The sequence below is a fragment of the Sciurus carolinensis genome, chromosome 11, assembly GCF_902686445.1.
Source record: "Sciurus carolinensis chromosome 11, mSciCar1.2, whole genome shotgun sequence".
Taxonomy (NCBI): Eukaryota; Metazoa; Chordata; class Mammalia; order Rodentia; family Sciuridae; genus Sciurus; species Sciurus carolinensis.
Genome location: NC_062223.1, coordinates 58,818,330 through 58,841,759, shown reverse-complemented (window position 1 = coordinate 58,841,759; position 23,430 = coordinate 58,818,330). Strand labels below are relative to the sequence as shown.

Sequence of the window (23,430 nt, the reverse complement as noted above, 5' to 3'; positions counted from 1 at the left end):
GTGAGAGATAAAGAGAACTTCAGTGGAAAGTTTGCTGAATGAATGAAAGTGTAGGGAAATGAAGGTATAGTATATGATTTCTCAGCCTTGCCTGGGTTTCACACTTTTAAGAAAAGCCATTGGAAGATATAGAATTGCCCTAAAAATGTTTATGTTTATGTATACCGTCAGTTTTGTGTCCACTTTCTGAAATATTCCTGACTTCACTGAAGACCACTGGATCCAGCTTAAGAAATTCAAATGTAGTTGGCAGGGAGCCTAATTGGTTCATAATTTTTTGGCAAATTTGTGTGATGTACCTTTGACCCCATAACTCCACTTTTGGGAATCTATCCTATAGAAATAAAAATAATCAGGATATATGGTATAAAAAATGTTAATTATGTGCTGGGGATATAGTTCAGTTGGTAGAGTGCTTGCCTTGCAAGCACAAGGCCCTGGGTTCAATCCCCAGCACTGGAAAAAAAAAAAAAAAAAAAAGTTAATTGTGTTAAAAAAAAAGTTAATTGTGTTAAAAGAAAAAAACTAAAAGTAAAAAATGGGAAATTTTGTAACATTCTGTATCTTTCTTTGAAGTTTTAGGAAAAATCACAAGAATGACTTGTTTAAAATTAGAATTTGTTTCTTGATACCCTGCTTTTTATCTCAGTTGCTTTCATAATTATTGGCCTGTCAAGATGTATCATTTGGGGATGAGACCTTCTTACTGCAAATATCACAGGTGTATCCTTATCATATTATGCTTCTTAGATGTAGGGAACTTGTTGTCTTTCATTGACTAATAATCAGCATATTCTTCATCTCAGGCCATATTTTCAAAAACATTCTTTATTACAACCTCTGTGGCCTTGTTTTTATACTTTGTTAAATGATATACTGCAATTTTTTCTTGCTTTTCTTACCCTTGTTCTTTTCATAAGGATTTTATGCAGCCTCTCCATGCTCTGTCTGAATTGACCATAGACCTTATTGTTGTGTTGTTTCTTTGCTAAGGAAAAAAGAATGGAAATACTTAAGAGAAATTCAACTAAGAAATTTTGCTTTTAATAATCATAGCAAAAATTGGAAAAATGGAAGTGCATATGGTATCGGTTATTCACTTATTGCTTTTCAATTCCAAATCCACCGTTTGTTTCTTGCTCTGCCATAATGGAACTGGACCCTATAAGCAATTCTGTTTTGATAAGTGGATGTATTAAGTTTTGTTAGTAGAATGCCTTAGGGAAGATGCTGCAGGAGACAGGGCTTTCTCTTCCTAGGTGTAGCATACATGTTTTCTTCTTGGTTCAACTATGTGGCTGCCAGTGGCATTTGTGGGAACATCTAGTAGTACACCCTACCAAGTGCCTTGGCCCTTCTGTGAATCACTTCTGCATCCCTGAAACAGTTTGCCAGGGAGTTCCACCAGCTCCCCTCAGGGAAGCTTCCTGGTCCATTATCCTGGTACATCCCCAGTTTCTCAATGATGCTCAGTAAACCTGACAGAACCCACTCTGGAGGCTTCCTGAAAATTCCACCATCACCTCCAAGAGTGAGTGGTTCCCTCCTTGCTAGGTTTGGCTTGCAACAGCTCATTGGACCTCTCTACCATCTGGTTGGTCATGGCCACCATGACTTCTCCAACAAGTTTAGATCTCAGCCCCAGAAGGGGCTCTTCCAAATTTATTTCTTCCATGGGTACTGTCCACTAGAGAGTGGCTACTCTCTCTATGCCATTCTTGTACTTTGTACTGCTTTCTAGCCCTTCCCTAGTTAATCTCTTACTCCTAGTTAATATTTCTCTTTATTAAACATTCACTGTTCAAATAACTGTGTGCTTTATTAAACATTTCCTGTTCAAATTACTGTCCTGTCTCCTGACTGGACCTTGACAGAGTAAATCATTAGGAGAAAGATGAAATAAACTGTAGAATACTATGCAGGAATTAAAGAATAAATCAGGCTTCTGTGAAAGACCTTCTGATCCAGGAATTACCTCTCTCCATATAGAACATATAGAAAATTTCACAAAATGTATGAAATAATTCTTTTCAGATCTTGTACTTGAAGAAGCACAAGACTGTGACCTCTGAAAGAAAATATACAAATGAAGCTAGACCTATAATTTCCCCAATTTGGAGGCAGTTTTCAGACTATAGTACAGAGAAGGATACTCAAACTGAGTCTTGATGAGTTGAAGAGAAAGCTATCAGAAGACAAATGAGGCCAGATTGCCAGAAGTTTGCAGGATGGAGTACTGAAAAGAGGGAGCTCCACAAAGAACTCTGGAGATTTTCATAGGGGCCTTCAAGAGGCTTTGACTGACTTCTGTCTGCACATACAGAGGGATAAAACTCCATTGGGCCTGGAGAAGAATTACCAGGAGCAGTAAGCCAAACACTTTTTTAAATTACACAGAACGGAAGATCTAATATCAGAGAGAAGAACAGTCATATATCAGTAGTGGGGATAATTAATCCTTTAGTAAGATTGCTCTTGACTTTCCATAACAAAGCTTACAACAAGCTTCAGAAGAATCAAACTGATCCCAAATAACTTAACTGCATCTTAGAACAAAACCCAGCACTCTTGTAAGGAATATAACAGAATCCAGTAAAATTCAACATGTTCAACATCCAACCAAAAGTTACCAGACATTTAAAGAAGCAGAAAATATCATCCACATAAAAAGAAAAAACAGCCATCAAAATAGACTTAAAAATTACAGAGATGACAGATTTACAGGCAAGGTTCTTAAAATGTTCATTATGAATTGCTCAGAATTAGACCCAAAACTATGCAACTCCTAGAATAAAGTGTAGGATCAACACTCCAGCATCTAGGCACAGGAAATAACTTTCTCAATAGGACTCCTAAAGCTCAGGAAATAATGCCAAGAGTTAATAACTGGAAAGACATCAAATTAAAAAGTTTCTGCATGCAAAGGAAATAATTAGGAGTGTGAAGAAAAAACCTATAGAATGGGAGAAAATCTTTGCTAGCCACTGTTCTGACAGGATTAATATCTAGATCATTTGAAGAACTCAAAAAACTTTAAAGAACACCAAGAAATCAAATAACCAAATTAATTAATGGGCAAATGAATTAAACAGACATTTCTCAAAAGAAGAAATACAAATGGTAAACAAATATATGAAAAATGTTCAACATCATTAGCAATTAAGGAAATGCAAATCAAAACTATACTGAAATTTCTTCTCACACCAGTCAGAATGGCAGTCACCAAGGATACAAATAATAAATTCTGGAGAGGATGTGGAGGAAAAGGAACACTTTTACACTGTTGGGGGATCATAATGGAACCACTCAACCACTATGGAAATCAGTGTGGAGTTTCTTCAAAAGACTATGACCCAGCTATAACATATTTCAGTATTTATTCTGAAGAATTGAAGTCATCATACTACAGTAATACATGCATACCCATGTTTACAGCACCACAATTCATAATACACAAACTAAGGAACAAGCCTAAGTGTCCATCAATGGATGAATGGAAAAAGAAAATATGGTATACATACACAATGGAGTTTTATTCAGCCATATAAAATTTGTCATTTTCAGGAAGATGGATAAAACCATTATGCTAAATGAAATAAACCATATTCAGAAGGTCATGGGTGGTATGTTTTATCTCATATGTGGAAGCTAGAGAGGAAAAAGAAAGGCAGGGGAGGGCAGGGATCTCATGAAATTCAAAGGGAGTGGCTGGGGTTGTGGTTCAGTGGTAGAGCGCTTGCCTGGCATGTGAGGCACTGGGTTTGATCCTCAGCACCACATATAAATAAATGAATAAAATAAAGGTCCATCAACAAACAAACAAACAAACAAAAAAATCCAAGGGAGATCAGTAGAGGAAAGGGGCAAGGAGTGATATTTATCAAATTACATTGTTTTACATATATGTACAACCATAATGCACCAATTAAAAATGTGGATCAAGGAAAAATTTGTTCAGGATTGTGAAAGGAAAATACATTATTTAGAGAAACACGAAAGATTATTTTAAAAACAATCTGAGCTTCTAAAACTTGAAAATACAAGATGAAAAACACATTGGAACTAACAGAAGGTTAGACACTGGGGGAAAGATAATTGAATCTGAAGAAAGCAATAGAAATTATTCAGTAGAAAGCACTTGCTATGGAACAATATGAACTGGTTTAACACACATGTGAAGAAGGTCTAAGAAGGGGTCATGAGAGAAGAAGAAAATTTTGAAATAATAGCTGTACATTTTTCTAATTTGATAGTCTATAAATTCACAGATCCAAGAAACTTATCTAACCTCACATAGACGAAGCATGCAGAAAATAACACAAAGACACATCAAAATCAACTTGCTGCAAACTGTTGATAAAGAGGAAAATTTTAAATAGCCACTTAAGAAATGATCATAGTAATCACCCTCCTGGGTCTTTATCCTAGATAAATTAAAAGAATGTTCATCCAAAAAAACACATACAAGTACTTACAGCATCTCTATTCATAATAGCCCCAAACTGGAAACAACGTAAATGTTCTTTGACAGATAAACTGATAAACTGCTTTGCCTCCACAATGGAATACAATTCAGTAAAACAGAATAAAACTATCATATAACACAGGATGAATCACAAGAGCATTATACTGAGTGAAAGAAGCATATGATTCCATTTATATGAAGTACTAGAAAATGCAAAATCACGTCAATGGAGGGGTGGGGGAAGCACATCAGTGGTTTCCAGGAACCAAGAGGTGGGCCAGTGGGGAGAGGATTAACTTCAAAGGAGCACTGAGCCAGCTTTTAAAAGAATCATTTCTGTCTTGCCTGTGGTGGTGGTAGTTATAAGATTGATAGATTTCTCAGAAATCATCAAGTACATAAGAGTAAAATTTACATTATGAGTGAATATTATAACATGCAAGTTATACCTCAATGAAGTTTACTATTAAAAGCAAAAAAAAAGTAATGTATAGATTTTTTTTTTAATATAATTTGTTCCAGAGGGATAACCACAATGTATTGATATAGGAGAAAAAGAAGTTGCATACTAGCACATGCCACACTAGGGCAGACCCTCTATGTTCCTCCAAATATATATTGATGTTTGCAAGCTTGTAGAGAACTCAGGGTTTTTGTTGTTTGTTTGTTTGTTTGCTTGGAGAACTCTTCGGCAGAAGGATCTGCACCAGTCTGATAATATTGCTTAGATGATGGGGATGGGAATAGGGGACAGAAAAAGGGAGAGAGTTTTGAGTTTTTATTTACACACCCATGTTTTACAATGAGTAGTATCTTCATAATTAAAATAATGAAAATAAACTAGGTATGGCAGCTCACACCATAATCCCAACAACTTGGGGGCACTAAGGCAGGAGGATCACAAGTTCAGGGCCAGCCTGGGCAACTAAGCAAGACCCTATCTTAAAATAAAAGTTATAAAAAGTACTGGTATGAAGTGCCCTTGAGTTCAACCCTCCAGAACCCCCTCCCAATAAAGGAGGTATAAAGATAATATATAGGGAGGTGCATATGTAGCAAAAACTCAGATGAAGGGAAGAGGGCACCTAGTCAGTGTACACAGGTCAAAGGGAACAAGAAGTAATTATTAGACCTGACAAAAGAGGATGCTTTGTGACATCTGAGAAGGCATCTAAGTAGTGGGGTGGGGACTAGAAATCAAAATGTGCTGCTTGTGGGGGAAAGATGTAGGTTAAATAAAGGACTGAGTATGGGCCACTTGTCTAGGAAGTTTGGTTATAAAAGGAAATGAATAAACAGGACGGAAAACAGGGAAGTAAATAAACAGGACAGAGAACAGGAGCAGAGAACTGGCTCTTCCCCTGCTCAAGCAGAACCCAGGGGAGATTCTGGTTGTACAGATGCCCAAAGCAGTTCAGAAGCAGCTGGACTCAGAAGGTGTGCTGATTTAAAACCTTCACCAAACATCATTCCACAAAGTACTGGGGGACTAACTAGACTCAAATCCTGCCTTCAGAAGCTCCAGCTGTGGGAACCTCTTTCACAGAACTCTACAGCAACACCTCACTGTGAGTAGAATACACAACAGGCTTCAATCTGCCCGCCTCGTACTGCTGAGAAGGGAAGCTGAGAGTGGGCAACCTGTCTAGCTCCAAAAAAAAAAAAAGAATTGACAGCCCCCGATTACTACTCTTGTGTGCAATATTTTTCCCAAGAAAAAATGGAAAGAAGAACATTTGAGAACTGACAACCAACATAAAATATCATAGAAAAATTTTTGATCATTGCAATGTAAATAACTCCTTAATCTTCCATCAAAACCTTTTCTTTCTTTTTGGTTTTTAATTTTTGTATGTTGAATGGTCCATGTACATTTGAACATATGTATATATATATATATATATGTATGTATATATATATATATTTGTCTCACTCCTCATTTCTAGCAGTTCTTTTTTCTTTTCGTTTTTTTTTTTTTTTTTTTTTAGTTGTCGATGGACATTTATTTTATTTATTTATTTACTTATCTGTGGTACTGAGAATTGAACCCAGTGCCTCACACATGCTATGCAGGCACTCTACCACTGAGCTACAATCCCAGCCCCATTTCTAGTATTTCTCAAAGGTAGTTAATTTTTTGACTCTTGTCTTTTGAGGACTTGGGTTTTGTTTTTGTTTTTTAAATAAATTTTTTTTAGTTGTTGATAGACCTTTATTTTATTCATCTATTTATATGCAGTGAGGAGAATCAAATCCAGTGCCTCACACATGCTAGGCAAGTGCTCTACCACTGAGCCACAACCCCAGCCCTAGGACCAGGGTTTTTGATTAGTATACATTGGTTTTGTTTCATATTATTTTTCTCCTACTTTCCTTGATTCTCTTCTCTTTTCTTTCACTAACAAATTCTATTGTTCCATCTTTCACTCTTCCTTTAACTCTTTACTACTGTTCTATCTCATCCTCCCTTGCAATTATTACATCCTACATCTCTGTATTCTTCCTCTTTACCTTTTTGAAATATAAAGCCCTTTTGTAAACACCCTATCTCTGCTGTTGGCAATTCCATGCCATTTCTGTTTATACTGCCAATTAACATTGTAGATGGCAAAGTAGGAACTAAGTATTTAGTTTAATGCTGAATATTGATTGCATTTGTGGTTGTGTTATTATTTGTCTTCCCCTAAACTGTAAGGTACTAGAAAACTTCAGTAAGACTATAAGTTCATAGGGTAGAAGCTCTGCCACTTCAGATTCTTAGTGATAAATGGGTAGACATACAAACAGTATGAAAAAACAAGGGAACAAACCATCCCAAACAAGTCAAAATACCTCATTAACAGAATAAAATGATAACACAGTGGAGGAAATATCAGAGAAGGGATTTAGAAAGTTCTTAGTTAAACTGATATGTGACTTAAAAGATGATGTAAGGAGTGAAATCAGAGAGAAAATCCAAGAAGTGAAAGATCTCTTCAATAAGGAGATAGAAATCCTAAAGAAGAATCAATCAAAAATTCTCAAAATGAAGGAATCAATAAACCAAATTAAAAACTCAATGGAAAGCATCACCAGCAGACTAGACCACTTGGAAGATAGAGTTTCAGGCAACAAAAACAAAATCTGGAAAAGAAAGTTGACCGGGGAGAAAAGATGTTAAAAGACTACTAACAGAACTTTCAAGAAATATGGGATAACATGAAAAGAGCAGATTTAAGATTTATCAGAATAGATGAAAACTTGGAAATAAACCAATGAATAAATATCAGAAACTGTTCCAAACCTTAAGAATGAAATGGAAAATAAAATAGAGGAGGCTTACAGGACTCCAAATATTCAAAATCACAACAGACCTACACCACCACACATCATTATGAAAACGCCCAACGTACAGAATAAGGATTAAAATTTTAAAAACAACAGGTCATATTTAGAGGAAAACCAGTCCAGGTCTCAGCAGATTTTTCAACCCTGATTCTAAAGCTAAGAGGTCTTGGAATAATATATACCCAATGCTGAAAGAAAATGAATACCAACTAAGAATACTGTATCCAGCCAAATTAAGCTTCAGATTTGATGATGAAATAAAAAAACTTCCAAGATAAAAAAAGTTAAAAGAGAGGAGATCCAAACTGGCGGACTAGAGGGAGACTGCGTTCCTTGTTGCTCCGTAACTGGTTTCAAACAGAGGATATCTGTTTCTTGATTGCTCACTGTCAGGCGCCTATCATCCACCATTTGCCTGCCTCTCACCTGTCCATTGCCTGCCTTACACCTATCCATCACCCAGTGCACAAGATTCACCTCCCGATCGTCCGACAACAGTCAGCAACCTTATCACCTACTGCCAGTGGAGCACCAGCTGCCTGCCGTTGCCTGGAAGTTCACTGTTACAGTACCTGCAGGTTTGATTACATGTGGCTGCTGCCATTTTGAGACAACAGCCAGGCCCCATAGGACCCTTGGCCAGACTGACTGAGCCCTGGCTCCAGGAGCCCTCAGCCTGACCGATCACTCCCTGCCTCTGGGACCCTCACATTGACTGACTGTTCCCTGCTGCCAGAACCCCCAGACCAACTGACTGCACCCTATTACCGGGACCCCAGACTGACTGCACCTGGCCTCCAGGATCCCACAACCACACCAAACACACCCGACCTCCAGGACCCCTGCCGGACCAACTGCACCCCGCCTCCAGGACCTCCAGCTCACCATGTTCACACCCTGAGCTACAGCTCCTCATTTGCAAACACATTTCAAAGCCAGAGAGGCCATCTTGGATAATCCTGGAAGCCGGAGCTCCGATCTTTAGGTGGGGCAAATCCCATCCTGAGACGCCTGCTGCAGACTTGAAGCTCAATGTCAGGTACCTCTCATGTATCAGGTTACTGAACACTGGGAGGTTTCATTACTATATGACTGTTATACTGTAGATTTTCTTTTTTCTCCTTATTGAAAAATTTTAAGTTTTTATTTCTTTACTTTTCTTGCTCTCTTTTCCTTTCGTTTACCTGTTCCCTCAGAATCTCTTTCTCCCTTCTTTGCATGCTAGCATCCAATTTCTTTTGATTACACTCTCACCCTTTCTATTATCTAGAACTTTTGTATATTCTTTTCTTATCCCATTAACAGCCACATTCTACATCCCTCTGCATCCTCTTCATCCTCCATTAGAAACTGCAGACCTTATTGCAAATCTGTTTGTTTTACTGAAGATAATATTTGAACTCATTCTGTTTATTATGACAATTTTGTTATTGTCCTCATAGGGGCTGTTTGGTCTAGGATTGCATAGTGTCTGAATTGGGCACTGCTAATATTGATCTTCCCCTTGAAGAAAAGGTTTTGGAAACCTATAGGGCCACTATAAGCCTATAGGAAGAAATCTGCAATACCCCAGATCTGCACTGCTAGAGGGGAAGATACATGAACAACATGAAAAAACAAGGGAAGAAAATGGTCCAAACAAATCTAGATTCTATATTAATAGAATCCAATGACAGTATGTTAGAAGAAATGTCAGAAAAGGACTTCAGATTATACATGATTAAGATGATTCGCAAAGCAAAGGATGAGATAAGAGAGCAAATGCAGGCAATGAATGATAATACCAATAAGCTGAAAGAACAACTGCAGAAGCAAAAGATCATTTCAACAAAGAGATAGAGATTCTCAAAAAAAACCAAACAGAAATCCTTGAAATGAAGGAAATAAACCAAATAAAAAACTCAATGGAAAGCATCACCAAAAGACTAGACCACGTGGAAGACAGAACCTCAGACAATGAAGACAAAATATTGAATCTTGAAAATAAAGTTGCCCAAACAGAGAAGATGGTAAGAAATCATGAACAGAATCTCCAAGAACTATGGTACATCATGAAAAGACCAAATTTAAGAATTATTGGGATTGAGGAAGGCACAGAGATGCAAACCAAAGGAATGAACAACCTATTCAATGAAATAATATCAGAAAATTTCCCAAACCTGAAGAATGAAATGGAAAATCAAATACCAGAGGCTTACAGAACACCAAATGCACAAAATCACAACAGATCCACAGCAAGGCACATTATAATGGAAATGTCTAACATTCAAAATAAAGATAGGATTTTGAATGCTGCAAGAGAAAAGCATCAGATTACATATAGGGGGAGACCAATACAGATAGCAGCCGACTTCTCAACCCAGACTCTAAAAGCTAGAAGGGCCTGGAACAATGTACTTCAAGCTCTGAAAGAACATGGTTGCCAACCAAGAATCCTATACCCAGCAAAACTAACCTTCAGATTTGAAGATGAAATAAAATCCTTCCATGATAAACAAAAGTTAAAAGAATTTACAAATAGAAAGCCTGTGCTACAGAATGTTCTCAACAAAATATTCCATGAGGAGGAAATGAAAAACAACAATGGAGGTCAGCAAAGAGAAGGAACTACCTTAGAGAAAAACCACTCAAAGGAGAAACCAAGCCAACTTAAAAACCAAAAATAAGCCAAATGACTGGGAATACAAATCTTATCTCAATAATAACCCTGAATGTCAATGGCCTAAACTTATCAATCAAAAGACATAGACTGGCAGAATGGATTAAAAAGAAAGACCCAACAATATGCTACCTGCAAGAGACTCATCTCATAGAAAAAGACATCCACAGACTAAAGGTGAAAGGATGGGAAAAAACCTACCATGCACACAGACTCAGTAAAAAATTGGGGTTTCCATCCTTATATCAGATAAAGTGGACTTCAAGCCAAAGTTAGTCAGAAGGGATAAAGAAGGACATTTCAGACTGCTTAAGGGAACCATAAATCAGGAAGACATAATGATTGTAAATATTTATGCCCCAAACAATGGTGCATCCCTGTACATCAAACAAATCCTTCTCAATTTCAGGAATCACATAGACCACAACACAATAATTCTGGGTGACTTTAATGCACCGTTGTCACCACTAGATAGATCTTCCAAACAAAAACCGAACAAAGAAACCATAGAACTCAATAACACAATCAATAACCTAGTCTTAATAGACATATATAGAATATTCCATCCATCAACAAGTGAATTCACTTTCTTCTCAGCAGCACATGGAACCTTCTCAAAAATAGACTGTGTGTTATGCCACAAAGCAGCCCTTAGGAAATGCAAAAAAATAGAGATACTGCCTTGTGTTCTATCAGATCATAATGGACTGATAGTAGAAATCAATGACAAAATAAAAAACAGAAATTACTCCAACACCTGGAGACTAAATAATATGCTATTGAATGAAACATGGATAACAAAATATCAGGGAGGAGATAAAAAAATTCTTGGAGGTCAGTGAGAATGATGATACAACATATGAAAATCTCTGGGACACTATCAAAGTGGTACTAAGAGGAAAATTCATTGCATGGAGCACATTCCAGAAAAGAATGAAAAGTCAACAACTAAATGACCTAACATTACAGCTCAAAGCCCTAGAAAAAGAAGAACAGAATAACAGCAAAAGTAGTAGAAGACAGGAAGTAATTAAAATCAGAGCTAAAATCAATGAAATTGAAACAAAAGAAACAATTCAAAAAATTGACAAAACAAAAAGTTGGTTCTTTGAAAAAGTAAACAAAATAGACAAACCCTTAGCCACACTAACAAAGAGAAGGAGAGAAAACTCAAATTACTAAAATTCATAATGAGAAAGGAAATATCATGACAGACACCCTGAGATACATAACATAATGAGAAGCTACTTTGAAAATCTGTATTCTAACAAAATAGAAACTACCAAAGACATTGACAAATTTCTAGAGACGTATGCTCCTCCCAAACTGAACCAGGAGGACATACACAATTTAAACAGATCAATATCGAGCAATGAAATAGAAGAAGCCATTAAAAACCTACCGTCCAAGAAAAGCCCAAGACTAGATGGATTCTCAGCCGAGTTCTACAAGACCTCCAAAGGAGAACTCGTTCCAATACTTCTCAAAGTATTCCAGGAAATACAAAAGGAGGGTACCCTACCAAACTCATTCTATGAAGCTAATATCACCCTCATACCAAACCAGGAAAAGACACATCAAGGAAAGAAAATTTTAGACCAATATCCTTGATGAATATAGATGCAAAGATCCTTAACAAAATATTGGCAAACTGTATCCGAAAACATATTAAGAAAATCGTGCACCACAATCAAGTGGGGTTCACCCCTGGAATGCAAGGATGGTTTAACATCCATAAATCAATAAATGTAATCCATCATGTCAATAGACTTAAGGATAAGAGTCACATGGTTATATCAACTGACGCAGAAAAAGCGTTCGACAAAATACAACACCCCTTCATGCTCAAAACACTAGAAAAAATATGGATAGTAGGAACATACCTGAACATTGTAAAGGCTATTTATGCTAAGCCCATGGCCAACATCATTCTTAATGGAGAAAAACTGAATGCATTTCCTTTAAAAATGGGAACAAGACAGGGACGTCCTCTTTCACCACTTCTATTCAACATTGTCCTTGAAACTCTAGCCAGAGCAATTAGGCAGACTAAAGAAATTAAAGGGATATGAATAGGAAAAGAGGAACTTAAGCTGTCACTATTTGCTGGTGACATGATTCTATATTTAGAGGATCCAAAAACCTCCTCCAGAAAACTTCTAGACCTCATCAGTGAATTCAGCAAAATAGCAGGCTATAAAATCAACACGCATAGATCTAAAGCGTTTTTATATGCAAGCGACGAAACATCTGAAAGGGAAATGAGGAAAACAACTCCATTTGCAAATAGCCTCAAAAAAATAAAATAAAATAAAATACTTGGGAATCAATCTAACCAAAGAGGTGAAAGATCTCTACAATGAAAACTATAAAACATTGAAGAAAGAAATTGGGGAAGACCTTAGAAGATGGAAAGATCTTCTATGTTCTTGGATAGGCAGAATTAATTTTGTCAAAATGGCCATACTACCAAAAGTGCTATACGGATTCAATGCAATTCCAATTAAAAATCCCAATGATGTACCTTACAGAAAATAGAGCAAGCAATCATGAAATTCATCTGGAAGAATAAGAAACCCAGAATAGCTATGAAATCCTTAGCAGGAAGAATGAAATGGGGTATTGCAATACCAGAACTTCAACTATACTACAAAGCAATAGTAAAAAAACGGCATGGTATTGGCATCAAAATAGACAGGTAGATCAATGGTACAGAATAGAGAACGCAGACACAAACCCAAATAAATACAATTTTCTCATACTAGACAAAGGTGCCAAAAATATGCAATGGAGAAAAGATAGCCTCTTCAATAAATGGTGGTGGGAGAATTGGAAATCCATATGCAACAGAATAAAACTAAACCCCTATCTCTCACCCTGCACAAAAATCAACTCACAATGGATCAAGGACCTTGAAATCAGACCAGAGACCCTGCATCTTATAGAAGAAAAAGTAGGTCCAAATCTTCAACTTGTCAGCTTAGGATCAGACTTCCTTAACAGGACTCCCATAGCACAAGAAATAAAAGCAAGAATCATTAACTGCGACAGATTCAAACTAAATAGCTTTCTCTCAGCAAAGGAAACTATCAGCAATGTGAAGAGAGAGCCTACAGAGTGGGAGAAAATCTTTGCCACTCATACTTCAGATAGAGCACTAATTTCCAGAATATATAAAGAACTCAAAAAACTCTACACCAAGAATACAAATACCCAATCAACAAATGGGTAAGGATATGTACAGACACTTCACAGAAGAAGATTTATAAGCAATCAACAGATATATGAAAAAATGTTGAACATCTTTAGTAATAAGAGAAATGCAAATCAAAACTACACTAAGATTCCATCTCACCCCAATTAGAATGGCGATTATCAAGAATACAAGCAACAATAGGTGTTGGAGAGGATGTGGGGAAAAAGGTACACTCATACATTGTTGGTGGGGCTGCAAATTAGTGCAGTCACTCTGGAAAGCAGTGTGGAGACTCCTTAGAAAACTTGGAATGGATCCACCATTTGACCCAGCTATCCCACTCCTTGGCCTATACCCAAAGGACTTAAAATCAGCATACTACAGAGATACAGCCACATCAATGTTCATAGCTGCTCAATTCACAGTAGCCAGATTTTGGAAACAACCTAGATGTCCTTCAGTTGATGAATGGATAAAGAAACTGTGGTATATATATACAATGGAATATTACTCAGCCATAAAGAATGATAAAATTATGGCATTTGCAGGCAAATGGATGAAATTGTAGAATATCATGCTAAGTGAGGTAAGTCAATCTCAAAAAACCAAAGGACGAATGCTCTCGTCGCTTATAAGCAGATGATGACACATAATGGGGGGTGGGAAGGGTTAGTGTTAGGGTTAGAGTTAGGGTTAGGGAGGGGGGCAAGAATGGAGGAAGAAAGGACTGTATAGAGAGAAAAGAGGGGTGGGAGGGGTGGGGGGGAAGGGAAAAAATAGCAGAATGAAGCAAACAACATTATCCTATGTAAATTTATGATTACACAAATGGTATGCTTTTACGCCATGTACAAACAAACAACATGTATCCTATTTGTTTACAATAAAAAAAATAAAGAATGGAATGTTACTCAGCCTTAAAGAAGAATGGAATTATGGCATTTGCAGGTAAATGAATAGAACTGGAGAATATCATGCGAATGGAAATAAGCCAAAGTCAAAGAACCGAAGGCCACGTGTTTTCTTTGATATGCAAATGTTGATCCATAGTTCGGGGGTGGGTAGGGAAGAATGAAGTAACTTTGGATTGTGCAGAGGGGCGTGAGGGGAAATGGAGGGGGTGTGAGGATGGGAAGGATGGGGAATGAGAGGGACATTATTATCCTGTATACATGTTTTTTGATTACTAGTGTGCCTCTGCACCATAGATAGCCAGAGGAATGAGAAGTTGTGCTTCATTCGTGTACGTGTCAAAATGCATTCTGTTGTCATGTATAACTAATTAGAACAAATTAAAAAATAAAACAATTTAAAATAATAAGTTTTAAAAAAGAATTCACAGCTAGAAAGCCTGCACTACAGAATAAACTCAATAAAATATTTTATGGAGAAGAAATGAAAAATAAAAAGCAGCAAAGGGAGAAACTACACTAGAAGAATAGCCAATCAAAGGAGAAATTAATTCAAATTAGGAACCAGAAATAAAATGGCAATGAATAAAATTATTTCTCAATAATAACATTGAGTGTAAATTACCTACACATTCATCAATCAAAAGACATAGACTGGACTGGCAGTTTGGATTAAAAAACAAGACCCATCAATATGCTCTCTCCAACAGACTCATCTCATAGGCAAAGACATCCACTGCCTGAAGGTAAAAGGATAGGAAAAAACATATCATTCACATGAATCTTGTGAAGTATCAGGGATTTTGATCCTCATATCAGATAAAGTGTACTTCAAGCCAAAGTTAATCAGAAGGGTCAAAGAAGGTTATTTCATACTGCTTAAGTGAATTATACATCAATAAGAAGTTACAATCTTAAATATTTATTCCCCAAACAATGGAGCATCTATGTACATCAAACAAACCCTCCTCAATTTCAAGAATCAAATAGACCACAACACAATACTACTGGATGACTTTAACACTCCTCTCTTATGACTGGATAGATCATCCAAACTAAAACAAAGAAACTACAGAAATAAAAAATACCTTTAGTAAATTAGACCTAACATATATGTAGAATATTTCATCCATCAATGACTGAATACACTTTCTTCTCAGTAGCACACAGATCATTTTTCTAAAATAGACCACATCCTAGGCCACAAAGCAATGCTTAGCAAATATAAAAAATTAGAGATAATACCTTGCATTCTATCAGATCATGATGGAATGAAATTAGAAATCAATGATATAATAAAAAATAGAAGCTACTCTAACACCTGGAGATTAAGTAATATGTTACTGAAGGATCAATACATAGCAGAAGAAATCAGAGATGAAATTTTAAAAATTCTTAGAGATAAATGAGAATAGCAATGAAATCTCTGGCATACTATGAAGGTGGTTATAAGTGGAAAGTTCATAGCACTGAGCTTATTCATTAAAGAATAGAAAGTCACCAAATAAATAACCTAACATTACATCTCAAGGCCCTTGAAAAAGAAGAACAAACCAACACTAAAAGTAGTAGAAGACAAGAAATAATTAAAATCAATCAAAATCAATGAGATTGAAACAAAAAAAATTTTAAAAATCAACAAAACAAAAAGTTCGTTCTTTGAAACAATAAACAAAATTGACAAATCCTTAGCCAGATGCTTGAGAAAGCAGGAGAATACTCAGATTTCTAAAATTAATGAAAACAAGGGAAATATCACCATGGACATCAGTGAAATACATAGGATAATAAGAAACTGTTGAAAATTTATACTCCAATAAAATAGAAAACCTTGAAGACATCAACAAATTTCTAGACACATAGGACTTACCCCAATTGAACCATAAGGACATAGAAAATTTAAACATCAATTTCAAGCAATGAAAGCCTAAGCCATCAAAAGCCTAAGCCAGGACTAGATGAATTCTCAGCCGAATTCTATAAGACCTTCAAAGAAGAACTAATACCAATCTTCCTGAAACTGTTCCATGAAATAGAAAAGGAGGGAACCCTTACATACTCATTCTGTGAAGTTAGTATCACCCTGATTCCAAAACCCAACAAAGATATATCAAGGAAATAAAACTTAAAACCAATATTCCTGAGGAACACAGATGCAAAAATTCTTTATAAAGTACTGGCAAATCACATATTAAAACATATTTTAAAATAGTGCAACATGATCAAGTGGGTTTCATTCTAGGAATGCATATGGAAATCAATAAATGTAATTCACCACACATCAATAGACTTAAAGACAAGAATCACATGATTATCTGAATAGATGCAGAAAAGGCATTTGACAAAATACAGCATTGATTGATGTTCAAAATACTAGAAAAACTAGGGATAGTAGGAAAACACCTCAATATCATAAGAGATCTATACATTAAACCCAAGGCCAACATCATTCTTTTTTTTTTTTTATTGTAAACAAATGGGATACATGTTGTTTCTCTGTTTGTACATGGAGTAAAGGTGTACCATTTGTGTAATCATAAATTTACATAGGGTAATGTTGTTTGATTCATTCTGTTATTTTTTTCCCTTTCCCCCACCCTCAACATCATTCTTAATGGAGAAAAACTGAAAGCATTCCCTCTAAAAACTGGAACAAGACAAGGCTGCCCTCTTTTTACCACTTCTCTTCAACATAGTCTTTGAAACTCTAGCCAGAGTAAATAGGCAAAAGAAAGAAGTTAAAGGGATACAAATAGGAAAAGAAGAACTCAAACTATCCCTATTTGCTAATGACATGATCCTATAAACTCCACCAGAAAACTTGTAGAACTCATAAATGAATTCAGCAAAGTAGCAGGATATAAAATTAACACCCATAAATCAATTGTGTTCCTATACACTAAAGATGAATCAGCTGAAAGAGAAATTAGGAAAATCATCCCATTCACAATAGCCTCAAAAAAGAAAAAAATATGGGAATCAATCTAACCAAAGAGGTGAAAGACCTATACAATGAAAACTAGAGAACATTGAAAAAGAAATTGAAGAACTTAAAAGATGGAAAGACCTTCCATTTCTTAGATAGGCAGATATTAGTATTATCAAAATGGCCATCCTACCAAAAGTGCTATACAGATTTAATGCAATTCCTATTAAAATGACAATGATGTTCTTCATAGAAACAGAGAAAGCAATCATTAATTCATTTGGAAAAATAAGAGGCCCAGAATAGACAAAGCAATCCTTAGTGAGAAAATTGAAGCTGGAGGCATCATAATCCCAGACCTTAAATTATACTATAGAGCTATAGTAACAAAAACAGCATGGTATTGATACCAAAACAGACATGAAGACCAATGGAACAGAATAAAAGACACAGAAACAAACCCACATAAATACAGTTAGCTCATACTAGACAAAAGCACCATAAACATACATTGGAGAAAAGATAGCCTCTTCAACAAATGGTGCTGGGAAAACTGGAAATCCATATGTAGCAGAATGAAATCGAACCCCTATCTATCACCCTATACAAAACTCAACTCAAAGTGGATCAAAGACCTAAGCAGTAGATCAGAAACCCTGTATCTACTAGAAGAAAATGTAGACCCAACACTTCATCATGTTGGCTTAGGAACTGACTTCCTCAATAAGACTCCCAAAGTACAAGAAATAAAATCAAGAATCAATAAGTGGGATGGTATCAAAGTAGAAAGCTTCTTCACAGCAAAGGAAACCATCAAGAGCTCTGAGAGAGTGTCTCCAGAATGGGAGAAAAATCTTTGCCACCTGCACCTCAGTGCAAGTATTAATCTCCAGGATATATAAAGAACTAATAAACAACACCAAAGACCCAAATATCCTAATCAATAAATGGACAAAGAACTGAACAGACACTTCCAAAAGGAATACAAATGGTCAACAAATATATGAAAAAAAAATGTTCAACATCTCTAGCAATTAAGGAAACTCAAAACTACATTGAGATTTCATCTCACTCCAGTCAGAATGGTAACAATCAAGAATACAAGTAACAATAAATGTCAGCAAGGATGTGGGGAAAAGGGTATACTCATACACTGCTGGTGGGACTGAAAATTGGTGTGACCACTACGGAAAGCCGTATGGAGGTTCCTCAGAAAACTTGGAATGGAATTACCAGTTATCCCACTCCTCAGTATAGACCCAAAGGACTTAAAAACAGCATCACATCAGTGTTTATAGTGGCTCAGTTCACAGTAGCTAAGCTATGGAACAAACCTAGGTGCCCTTCAACAGATGAATGGATAAAGATATTGTGGTATATGTACACATTGGAATTTTACTCAGCCACAAAAAAGAATGATTTTATGACATTTACCAGAAAATGGATGGATCTGGTGACTTATGCTAAGTGAAATAAGCCAATTAAAAAAAAAAACCCAAAGGTTGAATGTTCTCTTTGATATGTGTATGCTTACCCACACCAAGGAGGGTGGGGGAAAGGATAGAAGTTCAGTAGATAAACAGGGGAATGAAGGGAAGGGAGCAGGGACAGGAATAGGGAAGACATAAGGAATGAATCTGACTTTCCTATGTACATATATAAATACCCCAAGTGAATAATCATGTACAACCACAAGACTAGAATCCTAATTAGAATAAGGTGGACTCCATGTTCTTATAAATTTGTCAACATATACTGTCATGTATAACTAAAAAGAACAATTTTTTTAAAAGCCATAAAAGAATGTATCAATAGTAGTGAGAAAACCTTCCAAGATGAGAAGGAGGTCCTGTAGGGACAGAAAATATATCTATCATTTTCATAGAACTTATTTTGTTTCATTCACAGGTGTCATGATCAGACAACATACATTTCCAAATACCTGTTTCTAACTTTTTTTCAGTGCTAGGGTTAGAACGTAGGGGTTGCACAGGTAGGCATATGCTGTACCACTGAGCTACAATCCCCAGCTCTGTCTCTAATATTAAGACCCCCAGCTTCCTAACAAGCAGCTGTTTCCTGTCTTGGCAGGATCTTGAGCACCAGCTGTGTACCCTAGTGCAAGTCACATAGCCTCTCTAAACCTCAGTTTTATAATTAGCAAAATGGGGTTAATAGTAATACCTACCTCATAGTGCTTCTATGAGATAATGGATACAAAGAGCTTAGTTTGCTGCTTAGCTACTGGTCCGGGGGAAGCATCTCTGGTGTGGTTTGAGTCTGGGCCATGTGATTAATGATGTCACAATGGCCTACTATACTCCAACTTCTCCATTAGGGAGTTGGGGATCCTTTGGAGCCAAGGAATGGAACTGACATGCAAGATCTCTATCAACTGAAGGTTTCATGAGCACACTCCTTTGCCAAGATCTTGGTGAATAGTCTCTCACTGTGCGATTGTATTTTAGAAATTATTTTCCTTTTTATCATGATTGTGCTTGGTTGGATGCTTTTTGTTGGACTTGCATGTTACATGGGCACATTTCCAGAGATTGTGGTAAGTAATGACTTTGTGTGTAAATCCCTGGAAGCCACCTCTAGCTCTGCCTCACACTCCCATCTAGGATTTCTGACCAAATAGGAAAGAGAGCTGAAGTCTCGCCACTAATTGGAAGTTAGGATGTGATGGGAACAAAGTTAGTTTCCCAGGCTCCTCTTCATCGCATTGGGACATCCTTCTTTTATGTCCTTTTTTGTTTCCCCCACTTCCTTGAAATGTATAAGGGGTCTGCTGGAGATAGTGCCTGGCTTCTGGATTCCAAGACAAATAGATCATGAGTTGCTGGTAGGAATGGGGACTGTGGGGACTTGGGGGACAATTCAGCAGCACTTCCAGTAACCACACAGAGGTACATACCTACAAGACCAACAAGTAGAAGCCATCTTGACTTTTAATTTTTTTTCCGACTCAGCCTCCAACTCTAAAGTGGAAACAGAAGTGGCCCATTCGTGAGAGCAAGGCACGACGGAGGAGCCGGGCTTTGGAGGAAGATCTGTCATTGTGAGTGGGTGGTCAGATTTGTTGGGCTGGGTTTCCCCATTTCCAGAAAACTCTAGCACTGGAGTCTCCTTGGAGAGTGTTTGTTCTCCTGGAAAACACAGTAAGCCACAGAAGGGGAAATGATTTGTGGTATACGGTGGGAAAAGAGGACTGGGGGGAGTACTACTAAGGCCAAGGTATTCTTTTGTTTTGTTGTGATTTTTTTTTTTTTTTTTTTTTTTGCAGTTTTGGGGACAGAATCCAGGTCTTTCACATACTTGGCAAGTGCTGTACCATTGAGCTATACCCCTAGCCCTATAGGTATTGCTCTTGAAGATAATTGCCATTTATTTTCTCCTCACAAATACTGTACTATCTTGTACCAACTTATCCTTCCTTCCTTCCTTCCTTCCTTCCTAGGGATTAAACCCGGGGGTGCTATATCTTTGACTTATATCCCTAGCCCTTTTTATTTTATTTTTGAGACAATGTCTCACTAAATTTCTGAGGCTAGCCTCAATCTTGCTAGCCTCAGCCTCCTGAATTGCTGGGATTACCAGCATGCACTTCTGTGCCCGGCTTGTACTAACATTTTTAACCACCTTTTTGGTAGATCATAAAACTAGAGTTAAGTTCAAGTTAACTCTTAACATAAGTTCAGGTTCTAACTTTGCAACTTATTAGTTATGTGACCTTGGGGAAATTTAAATAACTTTCTTGAACCTCAGTTTCTTCATCTATACAAGGGGAGATCTCAGTATCTTAACTATTTTTATAAAAATTACATATGGGAATTCATGTAAGGTATTTAGTGCAAAGCTTAACAATTAGCATTTAGTAAAACACTAACTTGATAACTAAAATAATGAACTAATCAACAAAGATTTACTGATGACATGTCCTTCAAGCATTCACACAAGGGCACACAACCAGCTCAATGGTGAGGGTAGGATACAAACATGGATATCTAGGCCTATTGGCCTCTCATATTCATTCCACTGGACCAGGCTGCCTACAGAAAATATTAAATGACCTTATCCCTTTCAAAAATCACTTTCTGGGTTTCTTGCACCCTATTTCTTCCCCCTCTGAGTAGTTTCCATTGTTAGAGAAACTTAACTCTTTGTAGTCTTAATATACTGATTAGAGGAACAGTTTTTTTGGAAGTCTTTTTTTAGAAGGTAGGGGCGTCAAGCCCGGCTTAGGTATACTAAGATCAATACATGAGGATTGGCTTTTTGTTGTTGTTGGTTTTTTGCTTGTTTGTTTTGTTCTGTTTTTGTTATCCATTCGCCCCAGGATTTCCCCAAGAGCATTGGCCCAAAGCAGTCAGACCTTTGTGAGCATGGGGATGTGGATGGAAGAACTGGGAACATGTTTAGCTGAGTCACTGCCACATTGTGTAACCCTGACCAAATCACTTACACTATTCTATGCCTATTTCTTCAGCTGTAAAATAAGCATAATAGTCCATCTTTCTTGTTTTCCTATCCCATGGTGAAGGAGGTTTATGCTGCATGATGAAAATTGCATTTCACAAAATGTGAGAATTTTCTTCTTTGAACAACCTAACACTAGCATTAAGGTTAATTGCTCATAATATATTTGACCAGTTAATCACCCCAATAAATCCAGGGTGTTTTGTTTTTTGAATAGCCTTTTTTTATTTGATTGCTTAAAGCCAATAGTTATATATTTTGGTATGCAATGAGTTAGTTATTAAGGGTGTGATGTTACCAAGATCCTAAACAGTCACTGGAGTATAGGGCCCTTTTGATAAGGTTTCTTTAGCACCAACATATGTGGCATCCTTGCTAGCCATCCCATAGCTGTGCACTGTGATCGTTTCCCAAGTGTCACAGGGGCTGATGTCACAATTGGTGTCTGAGCCCTGCCCCCCCAAAATGGCCATGGAGAGCCATTTTAGTTTAGAGTAGACCCCAGAGATCCTCAACCAGGAGCTGTCATGCTGGGCCATCCATCCTCTAGTCCCTAATGAAGACAGCCCAGTTCCCAGGACTCAGGGAATAGAACACCACCTTCCAGAACCATCCATTCCCCTAGGCACATACCACCAGCAAGCAAGAAGCCCCACAATGATCGTTGTCTTATGGATGCTTCTCATTGCAGGAACGATGTGGAAGGGATTTAAATATCCCCCAGGAGGGGTAAGTGTACCTTTGACTTTGTTCCTACTTTGAAGTATATACCCCTAAGTAACAAACTAAGCATGTAAATCCAAGTGTAGTAACTTTAATAACCAATACTCTTGTATTAAAAAAAAAAGTTAGCTGGGCATGGTGGCACCTGCCTGTAATCCCAGGGGCTTGGGAGGTAGGAAGATCACAAGTTCAAAGCCAACCTCAGCAACTTAGTGAGACCCTGTCTGAAAATAAAATAATCAATTTTTTAAAAAGGGAGGGGGTGCTGGGGATGTGGCTTAGTGGTTAAGCACCCCTGGGTTCAATACCTGGTACCAAAAAAAATAATAATAATAATACACACACACACATACACACACACATATGTGTATATATATTATCTTACCTACTTCTATTACTGTTCACACTCAGAATGAAGAGTTCCCACTTTCTTTCATGCACTTTTTTATACATATTTTCTTTTTATTTTAAGTTCTTTACTTAGAAGTAAGGGGATGGATATTTCTGACCCAGAGCCAAAGGTTTCTGATGTGGGTGATCTAGTCTGTATTACACTAACAGAACATTTTTAAACACACAGCCTTCATAGGATTTTCCTAAATCAACCCATCTCAGCAACCCAAACTTAACCTTTCTTTGCATAAATACTTGTTGGCAAAGGGTTCTGGTGGCAGATATTTCTTTCCTTTTTACTTCTTGTCAACTCCCACATTGCTGAGCCCCCTGACAGCCAGCATCAGAGGC

The 23,430-nt window shown here is 37.1% G+C and overlaps 1 protein-coding gene across 14 annotated transcripts in view; it reads left to right on the top strand.

Moving 5' to 3' along the window:
- Window positions 1-23,430, top strand: part of Misfa (mitochondrial sheath formation associated) — a 104,674-nt gene that overhangs the window by 65,933 nt on the left and 15,311 nt on the right. For 6 of the 14 annotated variants that reach the window (XR_007104028.1, XR_007104023.1, XR_007104025.1 and 3 more), the window contains 2 exons: window positions 20,457-20,545; window positions 22,655-22,692. Coding sequence is in view for 1 of the 14 variants with exons in the window: in XM_047518614.1 (XP_047374570.1) it covers window positions 19,973-20,041; window positions 20,457-20,545 (158 nt within the window). In the remaining 13 variants the exon portion in view is untranslated. Of the gene's footprint in view, window positions 1-19,972; window positions 20,042-20,456; window positions 20,546-20,770; window positions 20,846-22,654; window positions 22,693-23,430 lie in introns of those variants that run through there. The other 8 variants (XR_007104030.1, XR_007104029.1, XR_007104026.1 and 5 more) reach the window with 3 other exon arrangements.